Source organism: Xyrauchen texanus, chromosome 12, assembly GCF_025860055.1.
Source record: "Xyrauchen texanus isolate HMW12.3.18 chromosome 12, RBS_HiC_50CHRs, whole genome shotgun sequence".
In the NCBI taxonomy this organism is placed as follows: domain Eukaryota; kingdom Metazoa; phylum Chordata; class Actinopteri; order Cypriniformes; family Catostomidae; genus Xyrauchen; species Xyrauchen texanus.
This window is the reverse complement of record NC_068287.1, coordinates 30,509,722-30,531,504: the sequence shown is the minus strand read 5'-3', so window position 1 is coordinate 30,531,504 and position 21,783 is coordinate 30,509,722. Positions and strand designations below refer to the sequence as shown.

General features: G+C 40.3%; 2 protein-coding genes across 3 annotated transcripts; one reads left to right on the top strand and one right to left on the bottom strand.

The window, feature by feature from the left end:
• Window position 1: 1 nt before the first annotated feature.
• Window positions 2–2,714, bottom strand: c12h16orf89 (chromosome 12 C16orf89 homolog). 2 transcript variants are annotated; one of them, XM_052139571.1, is made up of 9 exons: window positions 2,277–2,714; window positions 1,757–1,909; window positions 1,532–1,682; window positions 1,346–1,463; window positions 1,012–1,174; window positions 808–912; window positions 579–656; window positions 424–455; window positions 2–262 (listed from the first exon to the last, which is right to left on the bottom strand). In XM_052139571.1, exons 1-9 carry the CDS (start codon window positions 2,677–2,679, stop codon window positions 191–193), a joined length of 1,275 nt encoding a protein of 424 aa, XP_051995531.1. In that variant the 5' UTR covers window positions 2,680–2,714; the 3' UTR covers window positions 2–190. The 2 variants fall into 2 exon arrangements, with proteins under 2 accessions (XP_051995531.1, XP_051995530.1); XM_052139570.1 differs by having other exon boundaries at window positions 2–455.
• A 9,999-nt stretch (window positions 2,715–12,713) lies between these two features.
• On the top strand, window positions 12,714–20,695 carry LOC127653059 (chitobiosyldiphosphodolichol beta-mannosyltransferase-like). The gene is made up of 13 exons (XM_052139565.1): window positions 12,714–13,106; window positions 13,296–13,373; window positions 13,984–14,087; window positions 15,840–15,988; window positions 16,092–16,181; window positions 17,794–17,904; window positions 18,234–18,355; window positions 18,454–18,492; window positions 18,643–18,702; window positions 18,814–18,924; window positions 19,059–19,173; window positions 19,257–19,332; window positions 19,490–20,695. The coding sequence occupies exons 1-13, from the start codon at window positions 12,758–12,760 to the stop codon at window positions 19,625–19,627; spliced, it is 1,542 nt and encodes a 513-aa protein (XP_051995525.1). The 5' UTR covers window positions 12,714–12,757; the 3' UTR covers window positions 19,628–20,695.
• Window positions 20,696–21,783: the final 1,088 nt, after the last annotated feature.

Here is a 21,783-nt window from a genome sequence, read left to right as displayed (position 1 = left end):
TAATAAGTTTTCTTTATTTCTTGAATATATTCAAAGGTATTTTCCTGTAATGTGTCTTCCTGACTACTTGCCCTTCTCACAGTCTACTTGCCATTTAATGGTTAATGCACCAAAACGGCATGAGTGAACATACCACTCCTTTACAAAGAATACGTAATATCCATCCATCCATCCATCCATCGTCAACCGCTTATCCTGTGTACAGGGTCGCGGGGGGCTGGAGCCTATCCCAGCTAACATTGGGCGAAAGGCAGGGGACACCCTGGACAGGTCGCCAGTCCGAATACATAATATATGAAAGAATAAATACAAGATTGAAGTTGAGACCTAATGTACCACTGAGCATGGGCTTTAGATTAAGGGCCTCTTCGTTATGTCCTGCTCTGAAAGGTAATAGTTAAGAAAACCTCCTAATGCACTCACTGCAACTCCTGTCATATGACTTGAGCAGCCATCTATGAAAGGAAACACATAAGAGTCAGTTTTACACACTTCTATCTATCGATCATACAACAATGCAACATTAAATAATAAAATGTCTAATGGTAGCCTAATTGTAAAGTTTAAGAGTTTAACACCTTTAAGTGTTTTTTCCCTTCTTTTCACCCGTTTGTGGGGTACATCCAAAAATTCCTCAAAGACCTGGGAGATGTCCTCTGGGAGAAAACAAAAATATAATTAATTATGCAATTGACAACTTGAAAGGTAACACCTCTATGGCTTTACATGTGCTGCTTAATATCCAGCTGGATTCCTTTTATGTTCAATAGGATAAGATTATTTTTAACTCATTTCTGTGTTACTCACCTTCTTTGCCAAAGCAACCTACTTCTTGGTCTTGCCATATTACAATAGACTGTAACCAGTCCAATTTATAGAAGTCTGAGAATCCCACTAAACCACATAGAAGAACTGTTAAAAAAAAAAAAAAGTATACAGTAAGTGGAGGCTAACTTTTAAATCCTGGCCAAATCTTTGGACATTGTTTATAACCCTATAGTGTATACTAACTGTTTTCTATAAAGATGTCTTGCATTTGACCAGGAAGACCATTCCTGAAAATATCCTGGTTGCTCTTCATCATGTTGGAGCAGAAGATTCTCTGGTAATGTTCCACAGTAATGTTGACACGAGACAACCTCATGTCCCCTTTGAGCATTCTGGAGCACCCTTTCTGAGAGGATAAAAGGGTCAAACTAAGGACAAACAGATGGTTGTTCACATATTTTCTTTAGAATTTACTTCAGGGTGCCTCAGAAATGTACAACAGTCTTGTCTTTTTTTCTTAACAAGGGCACACAATCATTTGCTAGAGATAAAAGAAAGATTCATATGATACTTTAACCATTTTTCCTATCATGAAGTAGAGTAGCTGGTGGGACAGGGAATAGTGTGGACATCCAAACTGCGTCATTGTGTCTCTACAGGACTGAGTGATGATACATGGGGTTCCATTGTCTTTCCTTTTAATAAAATAACAGGTGTAGTTGCAATATTTTTTTTTATTTGATTTTATGCTACAATTTCTTACCATGTCCCAAGAAGGAGAGTCATGCACTTGTCACTCAGATACTCATCATAGCACTCCATAGTCCTCACTGAGGTATAAGCCAATGAGGGGTCTGTGGAGCTCCATTCTGCAGGCAGTGACCAAAAGGAGCTGTCCAGTATGGGCTCAAACTCTGTAAGAGACACAATGCGTTAGTTATCTTGACTGGATATTTTAGAATAGATTTGATTTTCTACCTTGTTTTACCTTTAAAGTATTTGGGATCTGTACCCTGAAGAGCGTAGAGAGCAGTGGACAGGCTTCTGTTTAGTCGCTTCAACATAGAAACTGCAGCTGAGCGCTGAGAGAGACTCAAAAAATCTGAGTGCGGCCAAGTTCGTGTCGCTTCCCGCAGCTGCGCTGTATTATGTAAGCAGATAGAAGCTTAATTGTGAACCTTTGATGGACTAACCTTTCACCAGTTGTTCAACTGATTTTACAACCTGTGTTAGGATACATCTTTGTGTATTAGATCTGATCAAGGTAAGAAGTTCTTAGAAAGAATTATCTCTCTTGAAAAGTTACATGCGCGGAGGACAAAAATCAAGATATCGCACCAAAAGCTCTCTGTACTATACAAACAACTTGTATTCATGCAGAATCTGACCGTAGCGTGTCACTTAAACAAACGAGACCGTTAACAAAGAAGTATTTTATATATATATATATATATATATATATATATATATATATTTATTTTAAAAAAAACTTAACAATATTGTCTTACCTTGAAGTATTGTGTATCCAACAACACCGTCCAGGTTGATGTGTCTGCCCTGCTCATCAAAGTATGTAATTCCCTTAGATAAACTCATAAGTATATTATCAATCACATCCTGCTTCGACAAATCAAGAGTAGACGAGAGAATAAGAAGCACAACGACAGTATACAACATAATGTTTAAGAGATCTGTGCATAAAAGAAAAATTGAAGGGGAGAAATAGTAAATGGGCGACACAATGCGTCTGTCCAGAAGTAGGATATTTTCAAAGACGAAGCTGTTTGATCTAGCAAACCCATCACGTGGCACAGGTCTCCTGAGATCTGGGGCTGTTGTATAGCGAGGTAAACTTAGTTTGGCGTTAGACGTTAGTTTTCGCAGATGTAAGGGACTGTCTGAAAACTCCATTCATTACGCAACATAGGAGATTTCCACTCATTCATTTAATTCATATGAAAGTTAGGCTATACATGAAAATCAAGCAGTAAAATACGTTTTCACATTCAGAATGTTCTAATAACTTCCCAGAGGACAGACAGACTTATTACAGTTGAGATTAATTACAGTATGATCAATTATGTAAGTACAGTAATCAATTATTTTATTAAAAAAATCTCTACAATTCACCAAAATGATATTTTCTCATTTTAAAGGCTGTAGTAACTTCCCAGAGGATAGATAGAGTTACTAAAGGTAAAATGTTTACAGTATGATCAATTATATTATTACGGTAATAAATATTTTAGAACAAAATTCAATAAATAATATTTTCTCATTTCAAAGGTTGTAGTAACTTCCTAGAGGATAGACAGACTAACTACAAGTAAAATTATTACAGTATGATCAATTATATAAATACAGTAATTCATTATTTTATTTGAAAAATCTCTAAAATTCACCAAAATGATATGTTCTCCTTTAAAATGTTGTAGTAACTTCCCAGAGGATAGATGGACTTACTAAAAGTGAGATTATTACAGTATGGGTTATGAGTACAATAATTAATTATGTTTTTTATTTTAAATCTATTAAATTTACCAAAATGTTATTTATCATCCCTTTATACAAATACAGAACTTCATTTCTAAATTAATATACATGTACTCTCCAAGCTCAAATTCATTGTACAAAGACTTTATGTAATGACATAAACCAATAATATTAGACACAACAATCTTTTCTACCCACGGGTATAAGGCCAGCGCGGCTGGCGCTGGAGACTATTTGGGGAGTTAAGCAAGCGCTGTTTCGCTGGGTAAATCCTGCGGATTACTTGTTCCACCTGAATGCTCATATGCCCCCGTATGGTTCCGACATGAGACCGGCTTGTCCCTCGGCCAGTCTGACTTCTCTTTCGGACCCCCTGAGCAGGATGAGTGTTTCGCCGCTGCACCGGAGAGCGTGTTGGCAGTGTCTGACGCTAAGGACTCAACTGGGCTGCCACCTCTGGGTCTGAGCCTGACGGTGAGCTGTCCGCTATGCTTGACTGGGCCTCCGCAAGTGTTGGGTTAGACTGGAACCCTCCATCCTCTCCTAAACCCTTGCAGCTAGATGACTGGTTCTTGGGATCGGGGTGCCACTCACAGATGGAGGTTATCCAACATATCCTTCCCCGCCGTGGCTCAGGATACCATAACCCGTCTGTTTGCCAAGGGCGTCCCCCTGCAGCGGCGAAAGCCCAGGCAGTTCCGCCCCAGCCTGGGCCCATTCTCACCTCCAGCTGGCCATTTCTGGCTAGTCTAGAAGACGTCCCCGGAGGACCTCCTCCTCATTCGCTAACCCGCCCCATAACCCGGAGGGAGGTAAGTGCTTTGAGCTTTCTCTCAGCTCCCGGACGTGACACTGCCTGCTCCCCCCTGCTGCGAAGCCCCACGTCAAGGTACCTCAGACATGATCGTCCCCCTAGTGCCCCTCGCCCAGAGCTTGGATGCATGGCTCAAGCTTTCCAACCCATCACGCAGGTTGGCAAGGACCATCCGACTCGGCTATGCGATTCAGTTCGCCAGGCACCCACCTGCTTCAGCAGTGTCCGCTTCATCTTGGTGCAGCATAAAAATGCCAGCACCCTGCGTGCGGAGATCGTGACCCATCTGCGCAAGGACGGGATGGAGCCTGTCGCTCCAGCCGAGATGGAGAAAGGGTTCTACAGCCCCTACTTCATCGTACCCAAGAAAGGCGGTGGGTTGCGGCCAATTTTGGACCGGCGAGTTCTGAACCGGGCCTTACACCTGGCCTTACACAGACTCCTGTTCAAGATGCTGGCGCAAAAGCACATTTTGGTATGCATTATCAAGATTGGTTCATGGGGGTAGACCTGAAGGATGCGTACTTCCACGTCTCAATTTTACCCCGACACAGACCCTTCCTACGGTTCGCATTCAAAGGTTGGGCATATCAGTACAAGGTCCTCCTTTTCGGCTTGTCATTGTCTCCTCGCATCTTCTTGAAAGTCGCAGAGACAGCTCTTGCCATGTTAAGGGAAGTAGGCATTTGCATACTCAACTACCTCGACAATTAGCTAATTATAGCACACTCTTGACAGTTGCTCTGTTTACACAGGGACCTGGTGCTCAGGCACCTCAGCTGTTTAGGGCTTCGGGTCAACTGGGAAAAGAGCAAGCTCTCAGAACATCTCTTTTCTCAGCATGGATTTCATGACTCAGTCTCTATGACAGCGCACCTCAAAAGCGAGCGCGTGCAGTCGGTGCTGAACTGCCTGAGTATGCTCAGACTAGGCACATTGGTTCCACTGAAACACTTGCAGAGGCTCCTGGGGCATATGGCATCCTCGGCGGTGGTCGAACCACTTTGGTTGATGCATATGAGACCGCTTCAGCACTGGCTTCAGACTCGAGACACAAGATGGGCATGGTGCCATGGCACATACCGCGTGACAGTCACCCTTTCCTGTCATCAATTATTCAGCCCCTGGAAAGACCTCTGTTTTCTGCGGGCAGGAGTCACCCTGCAGCAGGTGTCCAGACGCGTTGTAGTCACCACAAACGCCTCCAAATTGGGCTGGGGTATCGTGTGCAATGGGCAGGCAGCCGCTGGCTCCTTGACAGGACCGCGACTGGGTTGGCACATCAACTGCCTAGAGTTTCTTGCTGTACTGCTTGCCCTGCAGATGTTTACCCGCTGATCCGGGGCAAGCATGTGTTGGTCCACTCAGACAGCACAGAGACAGTAGAGTATATAAGTTGCCAAGGCAGCATTCGCTCTCGTTGCATGTCGCAACTCGTCCACCATCTCCTCCTTTGGAGTCAGCAGCGGCTGAGGTCGCTGCATGCCACTCATATCCCAGGCAGCCTCAACGCTACAGCAACAGGCAATACTCAGTGGAGAGTGGAGACTCCAGCCCCAGGTGGTCCAGCTGAATTGGAGTCGATTCGGCAAAGCACAGATGGACCTGTTTGCTGCCCGGGAATCCTCCCACTGCCCGCTCTGGTATTCTCTGATGGGAGCCCCCTCTCAGGACAGACGTGCTTGCACACAGCTGGCCCCGGGGGCTGCACAAGTACGCAAGTCCTGTGCAAGGTCAGGGAGGACGAGGAACAAGTCAGTCTTGTGGCCCCTTACTGACCCACTCAGACTTGGTTCTCGGATCCCACGTACCTCGCTACAGCACCTCCCTGACGGATTACCCTGAGGAAGGACCTTCTGTCTCAGGGACGGGGACCCTCAGGCATCTGCGCACAGACCTCTGGAACGTCCACGTCTGGCCCCTGGATGGAACGCAGAAGATCTAAGCGGTCTGCCACCAGCAGTCGTAGACCCGATTACTCAAGCCAGAGCTCCCTCTACCAGGTAGCTTTATGCCTTAAAGTGGTGCTTATTTGCAAATTGGTGTCCTTCCCGGTCTGAAGACCCACATAGGTGTGCAGTCATGCAAGAGAGGCTGGAGGGGTGGCTGTCCCCCTCCACCTTGAAGGTTTATGTAGCCGCCATATCGGCTCACCACAACGCATTGGACGGTAGGTCCTTGGGGAAGCACGACCTGATTCAGGTTCCTCAGAGGCACCTGGAGGCTGAATCCTCCTAGGCCACTCCTGCTTCCCTCATGGGATCTCTCCGGGGTCCTTGTAGGCCTTTGGAGAGCCCCATTTTAGCCGCTAGAGTCGGTCGAGTTAAAGACCGTCTCCTTAAAGACGGCCCTCCTGATTGTGCTCACTTCCATCAAGAGGGTTGGGGTCCTGCAAGTGTTCTCTGTCAGCGACACTACCCCGGGAGGAGGCAGACCCAGCCTTATCATTGCTGTGTCCGGTGTGTGCTTTACGCACCTATTTGGATAGCACGCAGTGCTTTAGATGCTCTGAGCAGCTCTTTATCTGCATTGGCACACTCTACAAGGAGTTGCGAGATTTTACAATCTCCAGGTTGAGCCGGTTTTGTCCCCTGTTTTGTCAGGTCCGAACAGATAGAATTCGGTAATACGGAACAGCTGGCCAGGTGTATCGCTTGTGCATAGTGCCTTTCCCCTCTCATGAGACGAAGATGTGCACTTCTTGTTCCCAGTCGAGTTCACAAAATCGTGGGCCCTGGATGTCCTTCGTCCCTAGCTTTCTGGCTCACGAATTTGGTGGAGGAATTCACTGCCAGACCCACTATGGGTACTAAGATGCCCTTTAATGGAATAGGTGCTCCACAGGTACCACTTACTCCGGTAACCCCCTGTAATGTATTTTCTGTGGTACGGTCCCACTATCAGCACACCCGTGTCTCCCTTGGCAGAGCCCTCTCTGCCCCAGTCGCTGCGTTTGTAGATCTCCTCCCCTACGAAGGGCAAGACCTACCTCCACACCTCTTCCATGTGCTGCCTTAGGCCCATATGAATGTAAATATGTACATAAATGTAAATATGATGTATTTGCCAATTTTTTTACCCTCCCCTTTAGGGCAGGGTGTGGCCTCCACGGGGTCTTTTCTCCCTGAAAGAATAGTAAAGGAAAAGAACACCTTCCCTATTGCATATTATAGTGTTAAAATGGCCCCTGCTGCATCTAAATACTCTATGGAGAGCAAACAGAGAGAGAAAAGGCAGATGGTGCGGCCTGGTCCCATGCTAGTTACGTCGCTTCCCCACCCTCAGGTATGTGGGGAACTACATTAAATCTTTTGGGGCATTGGGGGAGGTTACGTACAGACTGATGCACCTGCTATTTCGCATGCAATAGCCTGCTTGCATCTGCATTGGCAATTCACGTAACACGGTTCAGCTGTTGTGACATTTTTCTATAGGGACCTCTAATGTCACTTCATCGACACAATGTTGAGTAAGTGACAGAAGCGAAACGTCTTGGTTACTGTTGTAACCTCCCTTCCCAGATGGAGGGAACAACTCTGTTCTAGCAGCTGAAATGGCCGGGAACTTACTCTCCGCTCCTCAGCACAAAACCTGTGTGAATAGAGGCACGCTACCCTCCTTTTACACCCGTATGTCCGGGGGAGGGGCTTCCAATTCTATTCGCCAATTCTCATTGGCCTTTTCTCAAAGATGGGATGTAACCGAGGCTCTCAAGAGAGACCCCTAGTGTCACTTCATCGACACAAGCCTTTTGAAATAGAAAATATCGTTTTGGTGAATTTTAGTAAATATTTTTTTAAAATGATTGATTACTGTACTTTTATAATTTATCATACTATAAACATTTTATCTTTAGTAAGTTCATCTATCCTCTGTGAAGTTACTACAGCCTTTAAAATGAGAAAATATCATTTTAGTGAATTATAATGAATCTTTTTATAAAAATTATTGATTACTGTACTTATATAATTGATCATGCTATAATAAATTTGCCTGTTGTAAGTCCATCTATCCTCTAGGAAGTTACTACAGCCTTTAGAATGAGAAACATATTGTTTTGGTGAATTTCAGTAAATATTTTTCTAAAATTATTGATTACTATACTTCTATCATTTATCATACTGTAATAATTTTACCTGTAGTAAGTTCATCTATTCAAATATCATTTTGGGGAATTTTTGTAAATATGTTTCTAAAAGAATTGATTACGATACTTTTATAATTACTACTACTTAATTACTAATAATTAATTACTACGACTTGTTGCCTGTTCGAGAAGCACAAATGCTCATGCTTATCATTCAGCGCTGTAGGGCGCAGGGATGGTGCACAAATGTGTTTCAGTGTGTTGTCCTCATAAACAATGTTTTCACACAAAAAAGTGCTCATTGCACGAGACGCACACACATTCACACTCTGCTCACTCCCCGCCGGAATTCACCGGGATGTTGCATGAAATGTTGTTTCCGTGTAATGTGCTCAAATAAAGAACACACATTGGGTGAAAAGAACACTTTCTCCCAGCCAACTGATCTTCTTTTTAGGGGTCCGAATCTACTCTGTGAGCATGCGTGCACATCTCACAAGCGAGCACGTCCAGACCATTCTTCAGTCTCAGTTCAAACTGGGGAAAACACTTCCTCTGATGTCATTAAAAAGTGCTGGGTTTCAAGGCTGCAGCACATGAGACCTCTCCTGCTCTGGCTCAGACATGTACCATGGTAGGCCTGGTGCCAGGGGTGCATGCACATTGGTATAACCCGCCTCTGTCTAGCTGCTTTAGCACCATAGCAGCTTCAACCTTTTAAAAGCATCATGCTGGTCAGGTCTTCCTGTTGAAAGGTGGCAACCACGAATGTGTCCAGCACAGGCTGGGGCGCACTGTGTAGCCTTTGGCAAAGCGGGCATGGCACTTCAGTTGCCTGAACTGTCTTTTAGCCTTGAAGGCTTTTCATTCCGAGGTAGCGAATCACCACATTCTGATTTGATCGGGCCGTCCACAAGACATTCCTTCTATGCGCTAAGTGGGGTGTGTTTACAAATTGGTACTCTTCACGTAGCAAAAGATCCTCACATTCCTCCGAGAGCTGCAGGATGCAGATCTCAACCCATCGACACTTAAGGTCTATGTTGCGACTATGTCGGCATATCATGCCCTGGAGACTGGCTCTTCCATGGGCAGACATGTTCTTTTTTCAGTTTCTCAAGGGAGCGAGGTGCCTAAACCCCCCTTGCCCTGCTACAGTCCCAACTTAGGATTTAAACCTTGTGCTGAAGGCGCTCATGAGCCCCCCGTTCGAACCATTGGAATCTGTTGAGGTGTGCTTTCTCTAAGACTCCTATTGCCATGGCCTCAGTTATACAGGTGGGTGTTATGCAGGCACTGTCGGTCGACAGCTCATGCCTGGAATTTGGGCTGGCCTTTCAAAAAGCCACCATCAAACCCAGTAAAGGCTATGTGCCTAAGGTTCTATGCATGTCCTTTGGGGCTCAGGTGGTCCGCCTACAAGCCTTCTTTCCAGCACACTTTAATTCGGATGAGGAGCAGTCACACCCACCAGTTTAGGCTCTCGGATAAGCCCTTTATTTTTATGGAGGATGCAAAAAAGGCATGTTCGTCTACATGTAAAGGCTCTCTCACTGGATCATAGATGTGATCGTCCTCGCTTATGAATCACAGGCCGTGAGGTGCCCTATTGGTGTGAAAGCACATTAAACTAGAGGCATGGCCTCTTTATGGAAATGGACAAATGTTGTGTCCTTGCAGGACATATGTTTTGCAGGATTGGTCATCGCAAAACAAGTTTGTGAGGTTTTACAACTTGAATGGACGTGGTGTCCATCTCTTCACAAGTCCTCTCTGTCTAGAGCGCTTATTGAGCCCAGGCCCTTTTACTCTGGGCAGGCAATCTGACATATATATATAATATATATAATCAATCATAGTCCGTCATCATTGTTGATACACTGGAGCAGAATGGCGCCTAAGCGATTGTGGTGTTCTGTTCTTCGGTGTAATAACGAACACAGCAGTCATTTTGATGTTCCTAAATCTGAACCGCTGAAGACGCAGTGGCTGAGTTTTGTTTATGATGGGAATATTCCCCACGAGCAACGTCAATGCGTTCATGTTTGCGCGAATCATTTTTCACCAGACTGCTTTATAAACAAGGGTCAGTATAAAGCTGGTTTTGCTAAGAAGCTGCTGCTGAAAAAAGATTCGGTACCAACTATTTATATTCCTTCTGCACCTCCAGAAGAAGTAAGTGTAACGTTTTATTAACCTTTATATTAATCTTTGCAAATCGCTTGCACGGTTCACAATGAATGTGGCTAATGTTTACACTCAGGGTACATTACGGCATGTTTTCCATAACGTTACGACGTTCTCAATATAATTCATAATCCCACGTTTATAATGAACAACGCGTTATGGTTATTGTGTTATTAAAAAATGTACACGCAGGTGTTACAGTTAACATGGTAACACTAAGTTACACCTGGTTTACTTGTATGTTACTGATTAAGAAGTAATGTCAAAAAAACAGTTATACGGAGAATAACTCCAGAACGGAGGGGCGGGGTGACCAAAGCTCATTATCATTTAAAGTCATATGCTCTGAAACGGCGTGCTGAAAACAAATACTAATGAGAATTTTTAATAAAAGTATATTACAAAGTTTTCATTTAGACCCTAAAGATTCATATTAACTTGTACAAAAATGGCATTATATGACCCCTTTAAAACTATGTTCTGGGAACCAAAAATTGCTAGTTGGCATTCATTTACTTTTGGTACCTTTTTGGTACACGTAGGCATATCTGATACAGCTTCCAGAAATATGATTCATGTAAATTTACAAAAATTCTAAGTGATTAAAAGGATTTGTTTGTTTTTGTTAAATGTACCGGTAAGAGTTGAGCAATTCTTAATCTCTTTGCCCACTCTTAACTGTGGTTCTCTGAAAAAGAAAAAAATGGAGAAAACTAATGTGGGCCGTTCAGACCGAATCCATTCTAAAAAGGTAGATGCAGTGCAACTCGCATAATAGAACGCATGTGTCTCAAGACATTCTTTGTTACCTGCCTCGTTTTAAAAAAGCTGGACGTGGCGCAAGCCGTGCAACTGTCAAAGCCTAACACAAGTTTACATAGAAAAACGAAGGTAAAGACACAACAGACCTTATTCAATGTAGCGCCATCTTTTTTAATGGGAATGACAACAAGGCTTAGACTTACATCTCTTCAATGGTACACATGGTATAAAGCTGTAAAAAGCTCCTAGATCACATCTGAACTCATGATGAGTTGTTTGTCTACTGAATGTTCTTGGAATTATGTTTTTTTTTTCAATGTTTTGTCAGTGGAACAATCCAAAAACACAAACACTGCACTAAAACTCATTGAAATCACTGTACGTCTATCCCTCAAAGCAGTGTTGGGTGTAATGCATTACTAAGTAATTAATTACTGTAATTAAATTACTTTTTCTTTGAAAAAAGTAAAGTAAGGGATTAGTATTATTTTTTCAATAATTTAATAACAGTTACTTCTGATGTAATTGCATTAAATACTGTACAGACTATAGAACAATTATATAAAACAATAGTGAATTTAAAATAAAAATGTAACGTCTAATGTTCAAATGGATGTTTTATAATTTAATGCAACCTCCTTAAATCCTTTGGCCAGATCATGAATTATTTATTTGATTTTATATTATTTGAAAGAATTAAAAGAACAATTTCATCTTTGTATTTTTCATCTGGTCAATGTTGATCAGGGTTTTAGAAAGTAAATTAGTAATAAGTAATGCAAGTACTTCTCAGAAAGAGTTATTTGTACAGTAATCTAATTACACTGTAGTAGATGCAATTTGTAGTTAGTAATTAATAATTTTTAAATATCGAGTAACTACCGAACACTGCCTCACAGCCTTGTTGTCATTCCCGTCAAAAATCAAAGATGGCGCTGCTGGGTCTATAACGTGCTCGGTGTAAACAGCCCTTAAAGGGTTAGTTCACCCAAAAATGAAAATTATCCCATCATTTACTCACCCTCAAGCCATCCTAGGTGTATATGACTTTCTTCTTTCATCCAAACACAATCATATTTATATTTAAATATATCCTGGCTCTTCCAAGCTTTATAATCGGAATGAACGGTACCTTCGATTTCGAAGCCCAAAAAAAGCGAAACCATCCATGAAAAAAGTAATCCATATGGGTCCAGGGGGTTAATAAAGGCCTTCTGAATTGAAGAGATGTGTTTTTGTTAGAAAAATATCCATATTTATAACTTTATAAACTATAATCACTGGCTTCCGGTAACAGCCGTCTGCACGTTCACTGGCTTCCTCTATCCTCTGTGCCATTTCTAACAGGATCTTACACTACACCTATATTTATAAAGCTATACATATCTATATTTTTCTTACGAAAATGCATCACTTCGCTTCAGGAGGTCTTTATTAACACCCTGGTGCTGTATGGATTACTTTAATGATGGATGGATGCGCTTTTTTGGGCTTCAAAATCTAAGGTATATTTCATTACGATTATAAAGCCTGGAAGAGCAAGGACATTTTTTAATTGTGTTTGGCTGAAAGAAGAAAGTTATACAACTAGGATTTCTTGAGGTTGAGTAAAATATGTGATAATTTTTGGGTGAACTAACCCGTTAATGCGTCATAATGAGGTGTATGTCTCTTTAAACTTTCTGCCCTACATTCGGCCACGTCATAATCAGGAAGACACAATGGCGGATGCCAATGCGGCAGTGGCAGTAGTAACTGTTTCATTGGTCCTTTTGGGACTTTTATCGGGGTTAACCTTATCTTGGGCTCTTCTTCCAGTAGCCGTAGTGATGCTTATTTTTATACTAGCCAGTGGATTAAAGGGACGAGATGAACTTGCACGTTTGAACGTTTGCGTGTTGGTGTTGGGAGATATAGGACGCAGTCCACGTATGCAGTATCATGCGCTGTCACTCAGCAGGCATGGATACAATGTCACCTTAATTGGCTTTCTTGGTATATACATTTTCTATACATTATTATTGATTTGCCGTTTTGCATGATATTCGAATTTTCATTGTCCACTATATTATAATAATGAAAGTCAATCTGTTACTGCTGTCTAATAGATAGCCTATGGATACCGTTTTCACAAGTATGAAGACGTATTTTAACACCCCTAACACTGGCATGTTGACCACATAGGTACTAAACCTCATCAAGACATTCTTGAGGATGAAAGGATAGACATACTCCCCATTTCAGAGCCAATGGGGCTAAAAGGTAATGCAAAATTAAAGGAATATTTAATCCCTGATGTGTATGACTTTCTTCTGCAGAACACAAACAAAGATTTTTAGAAGAATATCTTAGCTCTTTAGGTCCATACAATGCAAGTGAATGGCAACCAAAACTATGAACCTCCAAAAAGCACTTAAAGGCAGTTTTACCATAATACATCAGACTCCAATGGTTTAGTCCATGTCTTCTAAAGTGATCCAACTGGTTTTGGTTGAGAACAGACCAAAATGCAACTCCTTTTTCACTGTATACCTTGCATTACATTTTCTAGGCATGATCAGGATTTCAAGATCAATTACACTTCCTAGATCTTGAGGCATGTGCAGAGCTCTAGATGGTGCTTGGAATTGTAATCGAGCTTGAAATTTTGATCGCCATGGACATCATCAAAAAATCTTCGTTTGTGTTCTGGAAAAGAAAGTCATACACATCTGGGATAGCATGAGGATGAGTAAACGATAAGTTAATTTTAATTTTTGGGTGAACTGTTCCTTTAAAAGATTTATCAGGTGTCCAAAAAGCATGCACAATCACCATAGACCAAGCACAATAATTCTGATGTAAACAGTGTCATTTGCATCTTGCCTTTCAGTTGGCCCTAAAATCTTCAGATATGTCTCAAAGGTGATATTTCAGTGTTTTCAGCTGTTCTATGTGTTAATGAGGATTGAGGATCAAGGCTATATCCTTATGCAGGTATCTGTGTCTTGTATTAATTAAGAGTTAAGTGTTAGAAAATTATTTTTATGTCTGATGATGTCTTATTAAATTTTATATATATATATATATACAGTGAGGAAAATAAGTATTTGAACACCCTGCTATTTTGCAAGTTCTCCCACTTCGAAATCATGGAGGGGTCTGAAATTGTCATCGTAGGTGCATGTCCACTGTGAGAGACATAATCTAAAAAAAAAAATCCAGAAATCACAATGTATGATTTTTTAACTATTTATTTGTATGATACAGCTGCAAATAAGTATTTGAACACCTGAGAAAATCAATGTTAATATTTGGTACAGTAGCCTTTGTTTGCAATTACAGAGGTCAAACGTTTCCTGTAGTTTTTCACCAGGTTTGCACACACTGCAGGAGGGATTTTGGCCCACTCCTCCACACAGATCTTCTCTAGATCAGTCAGGTTTCTGGGCTGTCGCTGAGAAACACGGAGTTTGAGCTCCCTCCAAAGATTCTCTATTGGGTTTAGGTCTGGAGACTGGCTAGGCCACGCCAGAACCTTGATATGCTTCTTACAGAGCCACTCCTTGGTTATCCTGGCTGTGTGCTTGGGTCATTGTCATGTTGGAAGACCCAGCCTCGACCCATCTTCAATGCTCTAACTGAGGGAAGGAGGTTGTTCCCCAAAATCTCGCAATACATGGCCCGGTCATCCTCTCCTTAATACAGTGCAGTCAGCCCTGTCCCATGTGCAGAAAAACACCCCCAAAGCATGATGCTACCACCCCCATGCTTCACAGTAGGGATGGTGTTCTTGGGATGGTACTCATCATTCTTCTTCCTCCAAACACGGTTAGTGGAATTATGACCAAAAAGTTCTATTTTGGTCTCATCTGACCACATGACTTTCTCCCATGACTCCTCTGGATCATCCAAATGGTCATTGGCAAACTTAAGACGGGCCTTGACATGTGCTGGTTTAAGCAGGGGAACCTTCCGTGCCATGCATGATTTCAAACCATGGCGTCTTAGTGTATTACCAACAGTAACCTTGGAAGCGGTGGTCCCAGCTCTTTTCAGGTCATTGACCAGCTCCTCCCGTGTAGTTCTGGGCTGATTTCTCACCTTTCTTAGGATCATTGAGACCCCACGAGGTGAGATCTTGCATGGAGCCCCAGTCCGAGGGAGATTGACAGTCATGTTTAGCTTCTTCCATTTTCTAATGATTGCTCCAACAGTGGACCTTTTTTCACCAAGCTGCTTGGCAATTTCCCGTAGCCCTTTCCAGCCTTGTGGAGGTGTACAATTTTGTCTCTAGTGTCTTTGGACAGCTCTTTGGTCTTGGCCATGTTAGTAGTTGGATTCTTACTGATTGTATGGGGTGGACAGGTGTCTTTATGCAGCTAACGACCTCAAACAGGTGCATCTAATTTAGGATAATAAATGGAGTGGAGGTGGACATTTTAAAGGCAGACTAACAGGTCTTTGAGGGTCAGAATTCTAGCTGATAGACAGGTGTTCAAATACTTATTTGCAGCTGTATCATACAAATAAATAGTTAAAAAAATCATACATTGTGATTTCTGGATTTTTTTTTAGATTATGTCTCTCACAGTGGACATGCACCTACGATGACAATTTCAGACCCCTCCATGATTTCCAAGTGGGAGAACTTGCAAAATAGCAGGGTGTTCAAATACTTATTTTCCTCACTGTATATATATATATATATATATATATATATATCACTTATTTTTTTACTTTCCGTAGAACCCCCCTGGGCTGCCAGCCATAGCAGTGACATGGGTTGCAAGTCGTTTCAGGGGAAACCAATTTATCATAGACTGGCACAACTATGGGTACACCATAATGGCACTTACTCATGGGGAGAATCATCTAATTGTCAAGGTGGCAAAATGGTAAGTAAAGCAATGCTTTTTTTAAATATATATAAAGACTGTGAGTGATATGTTTGGATATATATGAATAATCTGAACTGTTTGTGCTTTTTGTTGTTGTTAGGTATGAGAAGCACTTTGGCTGTTTGTCGGATTATAATTTATGTGTTACTAATGCAATGAGAGAAGATCTTCAGATGAATTGGAAGATTGAGTAAGTTTAGCTTGGTTACTTTTTAGTTTAGTTTTAGTTTTTTTTTATGGCTGCCAAAGTTGAGCATTTACTGGTGTAATTTAAAAGGTCTAACATAATTGCGTTGCTCTGGGCAGTCTTGTGTTATGTCTACCTAATGGTATTTTCATTTTTAATGTGGATTGTAAATGTTGCAAATTTTATAAAATAGGGCAAAGTGACAAAAGACATTTAAGCTTGATCCACATTGTACCCGTATGTATTTCATTAAATGATTATAAATCATTACTAAACTAATCTTTGGGGAGTATACAATTAAAGGGATAGATCACCCAATAAATTAAAGTTCTCAAATCATTTACTCACCCTCATGCCATCCCGGATGCATATGACTTACTTTCTTCTGTTGAACACAAATGAAGATTTTTAGAAGAATATCTCTCTCTATAGCTCTGTTTGTCATCACAATGCAAGTCAATAGGGGCCAACATTTTGAAGCTCCAAAAAGCACAGAAATGCAGCATTAAAGTAATTCATATTAATCCAGTGGTTAAATCCATGTCTTCAGAAGTTATATGATAGGTGTGAGTGAGAAACAGATCAATGATTAAGTCCTTTTTTTACTGTGAATCTGGACATCAGCAGTCTCCTTGGCAATCATGATTTCAAGCTTGATTATATTTCCCAGCGCCATCTAGCACTCTGCGAACTGTACTAGTAAGTGTAATTGAGCTTGAAATCATGATTGTTCCTGTAGACTACAATTGCAAGATGTACAGTAAAAAAGGAGTTACATTTTGGTCTGTTCTCACCCAAAACAGATTAGATCAATTCAAAAGACGCAGATTAAACCACTGGAGTCATGTGGATTACTTTTATTCTGCCGTTGAGTGCTTTTTTTGTGCTTCAAAGTTTCAGATCCCATTCACTTGCATTGTATGGACCTACAGAGCTAAAATGTCCTTCTAAAAATCGTCAGTTGAGTAAATGATAAGAGTTTACATTTTGGGGTCAACTATCCCTTTATCTTTTTGAGGTTAAAAATTGATGATTGGTGTGGCAACTCATTTCATGACCACTGGTGGGAAAAGAAATGGTAAAGAAAATGATTGAAATTTGAGGTAAATCTAGTTAAGCTTATAAACAAGTAAAATATAACTTAATGTTATGATGTGAAAGTGTAGAAGAAAATAAAAAATTAATTTCAAATATATATTTTCTAGAGAATAATTTTTCCTCTGCCCCACTTTACCAAGTGGGCCCTGCTGCTTAAACATCTGGGATTTGGTCAAAAGAGGATCTTCAAAGGTTCTACTTCCCATTATTAATTTTTGCTTTTGACTAATGTAGAAGACATCCTAAGCTTTCATTAAAGGTTTAATGTTGGGTTACGTGTCTTTTGGACCACAATTCAAAGTTTTAAGGAATTAAACATTTACAAAATTGTCCCACTTTGCCCATATTCATCATAATATGTCCAAAGCTAAAATGAATTCAAGATCATTTTTATTTTCATTCGTTTTTTGAGTTATGATAAAGTATTTTAGTTTCAGTTTTTTCCAATCATTTCAATTTTTTTTTATTTCACGAAAATTATTTTAGTTACTACAATAACACTGTTTTTCAATTGTAGGGCCACCACATTGTATGACAAGCCACCCTCAATATTTAGAGAAACACCTCTGAAACTTCAGCATGAGCTGTTTGTCAGAATGGGCAGTGCTTATTCACCATTTAAGCCCAGGTAAGTATTTTTGTCTTGGTGTTTGTTCTCATTACATACAGTCAAACACTTGGTATTAAGAAACTTTTCTTATGAGGAAAATGCCAGTTAGTCCTCTTGCTATTTAGTCTGTTATTTTATAAATGTTATATATAAAAATGTCAATATATATATATGACCACTGGTGGGAAAAGAAATGGTAAAGAAAATGATTGAAATTTGAGGTATATACCTGTGTGTGTGTGTGTGTGTGTGTGTGTGTGTGTGTGTGTGTGTGTGTGTGTGTGTGTATATATATATATATGTATATATATATATATATATATATATATCATGATTTAATTTTGCAGTTCTGAGGTCTCAAAGGAACGCATGGAATTAACAGCCTTCACAGAGCGTAATTCGCAAACAGGTGCCGTGACACGCTCTGCTGGCCGACCTGCGCTGCTTATCAGCAGCACCAGCTGGACTGGTCAGTATTGTGGTGCCACATTGACTTATAGAAATACTATTGGTTATTTCTTTAATTAAGATGTCACATCCACTTCATTATTTATGTTTTTCCAACAGAGGATGAAGACTTCTCAATTCTTTTACAAGCACTTGAAGGTTATTTTTGATCTCTACAGATATCATCCATTTCTCTAATTTACAGTTGCATTGTATTAATTTATCAAAACCTATTCTAAATTTTCAAAAGTATATATTATTAAAAAAAACTTTTTAAAATCTCAATTTCTTTCCTTCTGTCTCCAATAGACTATGAGAAGTTTGTTGAGGCTGGAGACAAACTTCCATCATTGGTTTGTGTAATTACAGGTATGCACTCCAAAACGTAGTATGCACTCAACACCGACTTTTGTTAATGACCTGTGTGCAGTGTGACCTATGTGTTTTGAATGTTTTAAATGCTTCTATTTCTAAATGCAGGTAAAGGTCCTAAGAAGGAGTATTACAAGCAGCTGATTGACTCCAAGGAATTTAAAAATGTCAAGATTTGTACTCCGTGGCTGGAAGCAGAGGATTATCCAGTTTTACTTGGTACAAGAATCTAATTTACATTACAGCAATACAGGATATACTTCATAGGCCAGGGTTTCACCTTTTGTTGGGTGTATTGGCCTAATACATCTATATCTACAGCAGTGTGGTGTTTTCTGATGTTTTGGGCACAGGTTCTGCTGATCTCGGGGTCTGCTTGCACAAATCCTCCAGTGGTCTAGACCTTCCAATGAAAGTAGTTGATATGTTTGGATGTTATCTGCCAGTGTGTGCCATACACTTTAAGTGGTAAGACTATGAAATTGGTCTTTGTGCAAACATATGTCATTTAGACACAATTACAGTTACTGATTATCATCTGATCTCTGTAGCTTACATGAACTGGTAAAACACGAAGAAAATGGGCTTATTTTCAAAGACTCCAATGAGCTTACTGAACAGCTAAAGGTAAAATGAATCAAAGTGAAGGGACACTAAAATGCATTTCATACCTATGTTAATCTGATTAAAAAAAACTCATTTATATAATTACAATATTTATAAAAAAAAACAACAAAAAAAAACATTTAGATTTTGCTCAGCTAATTCTTGCATTTCTATTTAGCTTCTGTTTTCAGACTTTCCCAGTGAACAGGGTAAACTGGGCCTCTTCAGGAAGAATCTAAGGGAAAGCGGGCTGCAGCGCTGGGCCGAGAACTGGGACCACAACGTCCTGCCTCTTATTAAAGAACACTGCGACTGACGATCAGCGTAATCTTTTGTGGTGGGTTTTGGTACGGGGTCTCAAATCTTTATAATGGGAAGTTACTGTCAGGTATTTGCACAGGGTAAATATTTCTATGCTAACTATCCCCATAGTGGGACAGCAATCCAGCAACGCCACTGGGAAAGACTTGAATGCGAGAATAAAAAGCACACTATCTGTGTTAATAATATGTAAATACTTTATTACAATGGGATATTTACGGGTTTGTCATACATTAATTTTGAGTTCCATAGTGGAGACTCGGTTTTATGGAAATACTTGAGAAACAGAATCTTTATTGACTACATGTTGCAGTCCAGCCTTTTCTGTAAACAAAAGACAATTTTTGTTCAATGTGTTCCATATGGATTAGCAAATGTTTCAGTCATTACTGAAATGGCATAGACTATTAAAATATTGTTATGAAACCTACCTAATTCTTTCTTGAAGCAGTCATATATCTGTACGTTTCCTATTGTAGAAGCAATGTAAATATAAGGGTGGCTTTCTCGAAAGTTGCAGGTCAGAATTGTAGTCAGCAATCTCACCAAGCAGCTAATTATATCAGGATCATTCACCACATCTGGTTCAAACAAAAACGATAATATTACTTAACTCATTGGTTAACTGATTATCTCAAACATTTGAATAGAGATGATTCATAGACCTTTTAATCCTACAAACAAATGATGCTCCAAACTATAATTTCAACATTATTCTGAAAATATCCCTGGGTTTTAGGTCACCTGTAGCAATGATAATGTTGGCCTGTATTCTGTGCAGCTGCTCATCAGACATATTTTCCCATTCCAGTCCCTCCATGCACACTGTTGTACTGTTGCTCTCACAGTTAAATATGCAGTTTGCTATGTTGTGCTTCAGCCTATGGAGCACACTTTGATGACAGTTGCTGAAGATGTATTTGTTTAGGCTGAATGTCCAACACACTACAATGCCAGTTAGTCCAACTGGTTTTTGCCATTTAAAACTACAGCAATAGCACAAATATTAATTTGTAATACTTAGAGTAGATGTGTGTGTGTGTGTGTGTATAATATATATATTGTGTGCTTGTAGTATATATATATATATATATATATATATATATATATATATATACACACTACACACACACTAGGGGCCAAAAGTTTGGAATAATGTAAAGAGTTTGCTGTTTCAGAAGGAAATTGGTACTTTAATTCACCAAAGTGGCATTCAACTGATCACAAAGTTTAGTCAACATTACTGATGTAAAAAATGCACATTTGAAAAAATGTATTTATGATCAAATCTAGAGAGGCCCTATTTCCAGCAGCCATCACTCCAACATCTAATCCTTGAGTAATCATGCTAAATTGCTAATTTGGTACTAGAAAATCACTTGCCATTATATCAAACATATTTGCACATTGTCTTTGTGTTTGTTTTTGAAATTTGAGCCACAGTATGCAATAAACTGGCATGTCTTGAGGTCAATATTAGGTAAAAAATGGCAAAAAATAAACCGCTTTCTCAAGAAACTCGTCAGTCAATCATTGATTTGAGGAATGAAGGCTATACAATGCTTGAAATTGCCAAAAGACTGAAGATTATATACAAAGGTGTACACTACAGTCTTCAAAGACAATGGACAACTGGCTCTAACAAGGACAAAATGAGATGTGAAAGTCCAGATGTCCAACTAAACAAGAGGATAAGTACATCAGAGTCTCTATTTTGAGAAATAGACACCTCACATGTCCTCAGCTGTCAGCTTCATTAAATTCTACCCGCTCAACACCAGTTTCACATACAACAGTAAAGAGAAGTCTCAGGAGTGCAGGCCTTATGGGAAGAATTGCAAAGAAAAAGCCATTTATGAAACAGAAAAACAAAAGGAAAATGTTAGAGTGGGCAAAAAAACAGACACTGGACAACAAATAACTGGAAAAAAGTGTTATGGATCTGAACCCCATTGACCTTTTGTGGGATCAGCTAGACCAGGGGTTGGGAACCTATGGCTCACGAGCCACAAGTGGATCTTTGTTAAAAATCAAGTGGCTTGCCGGGGTGTCTCACCATTCACCAACACATGATTGTTTAAAACTTTCTAGATATAATTTTCCAGCAGAAAGTGTGGGTGTGATTGCAAAGCTTGAAGTCATAGACAATGT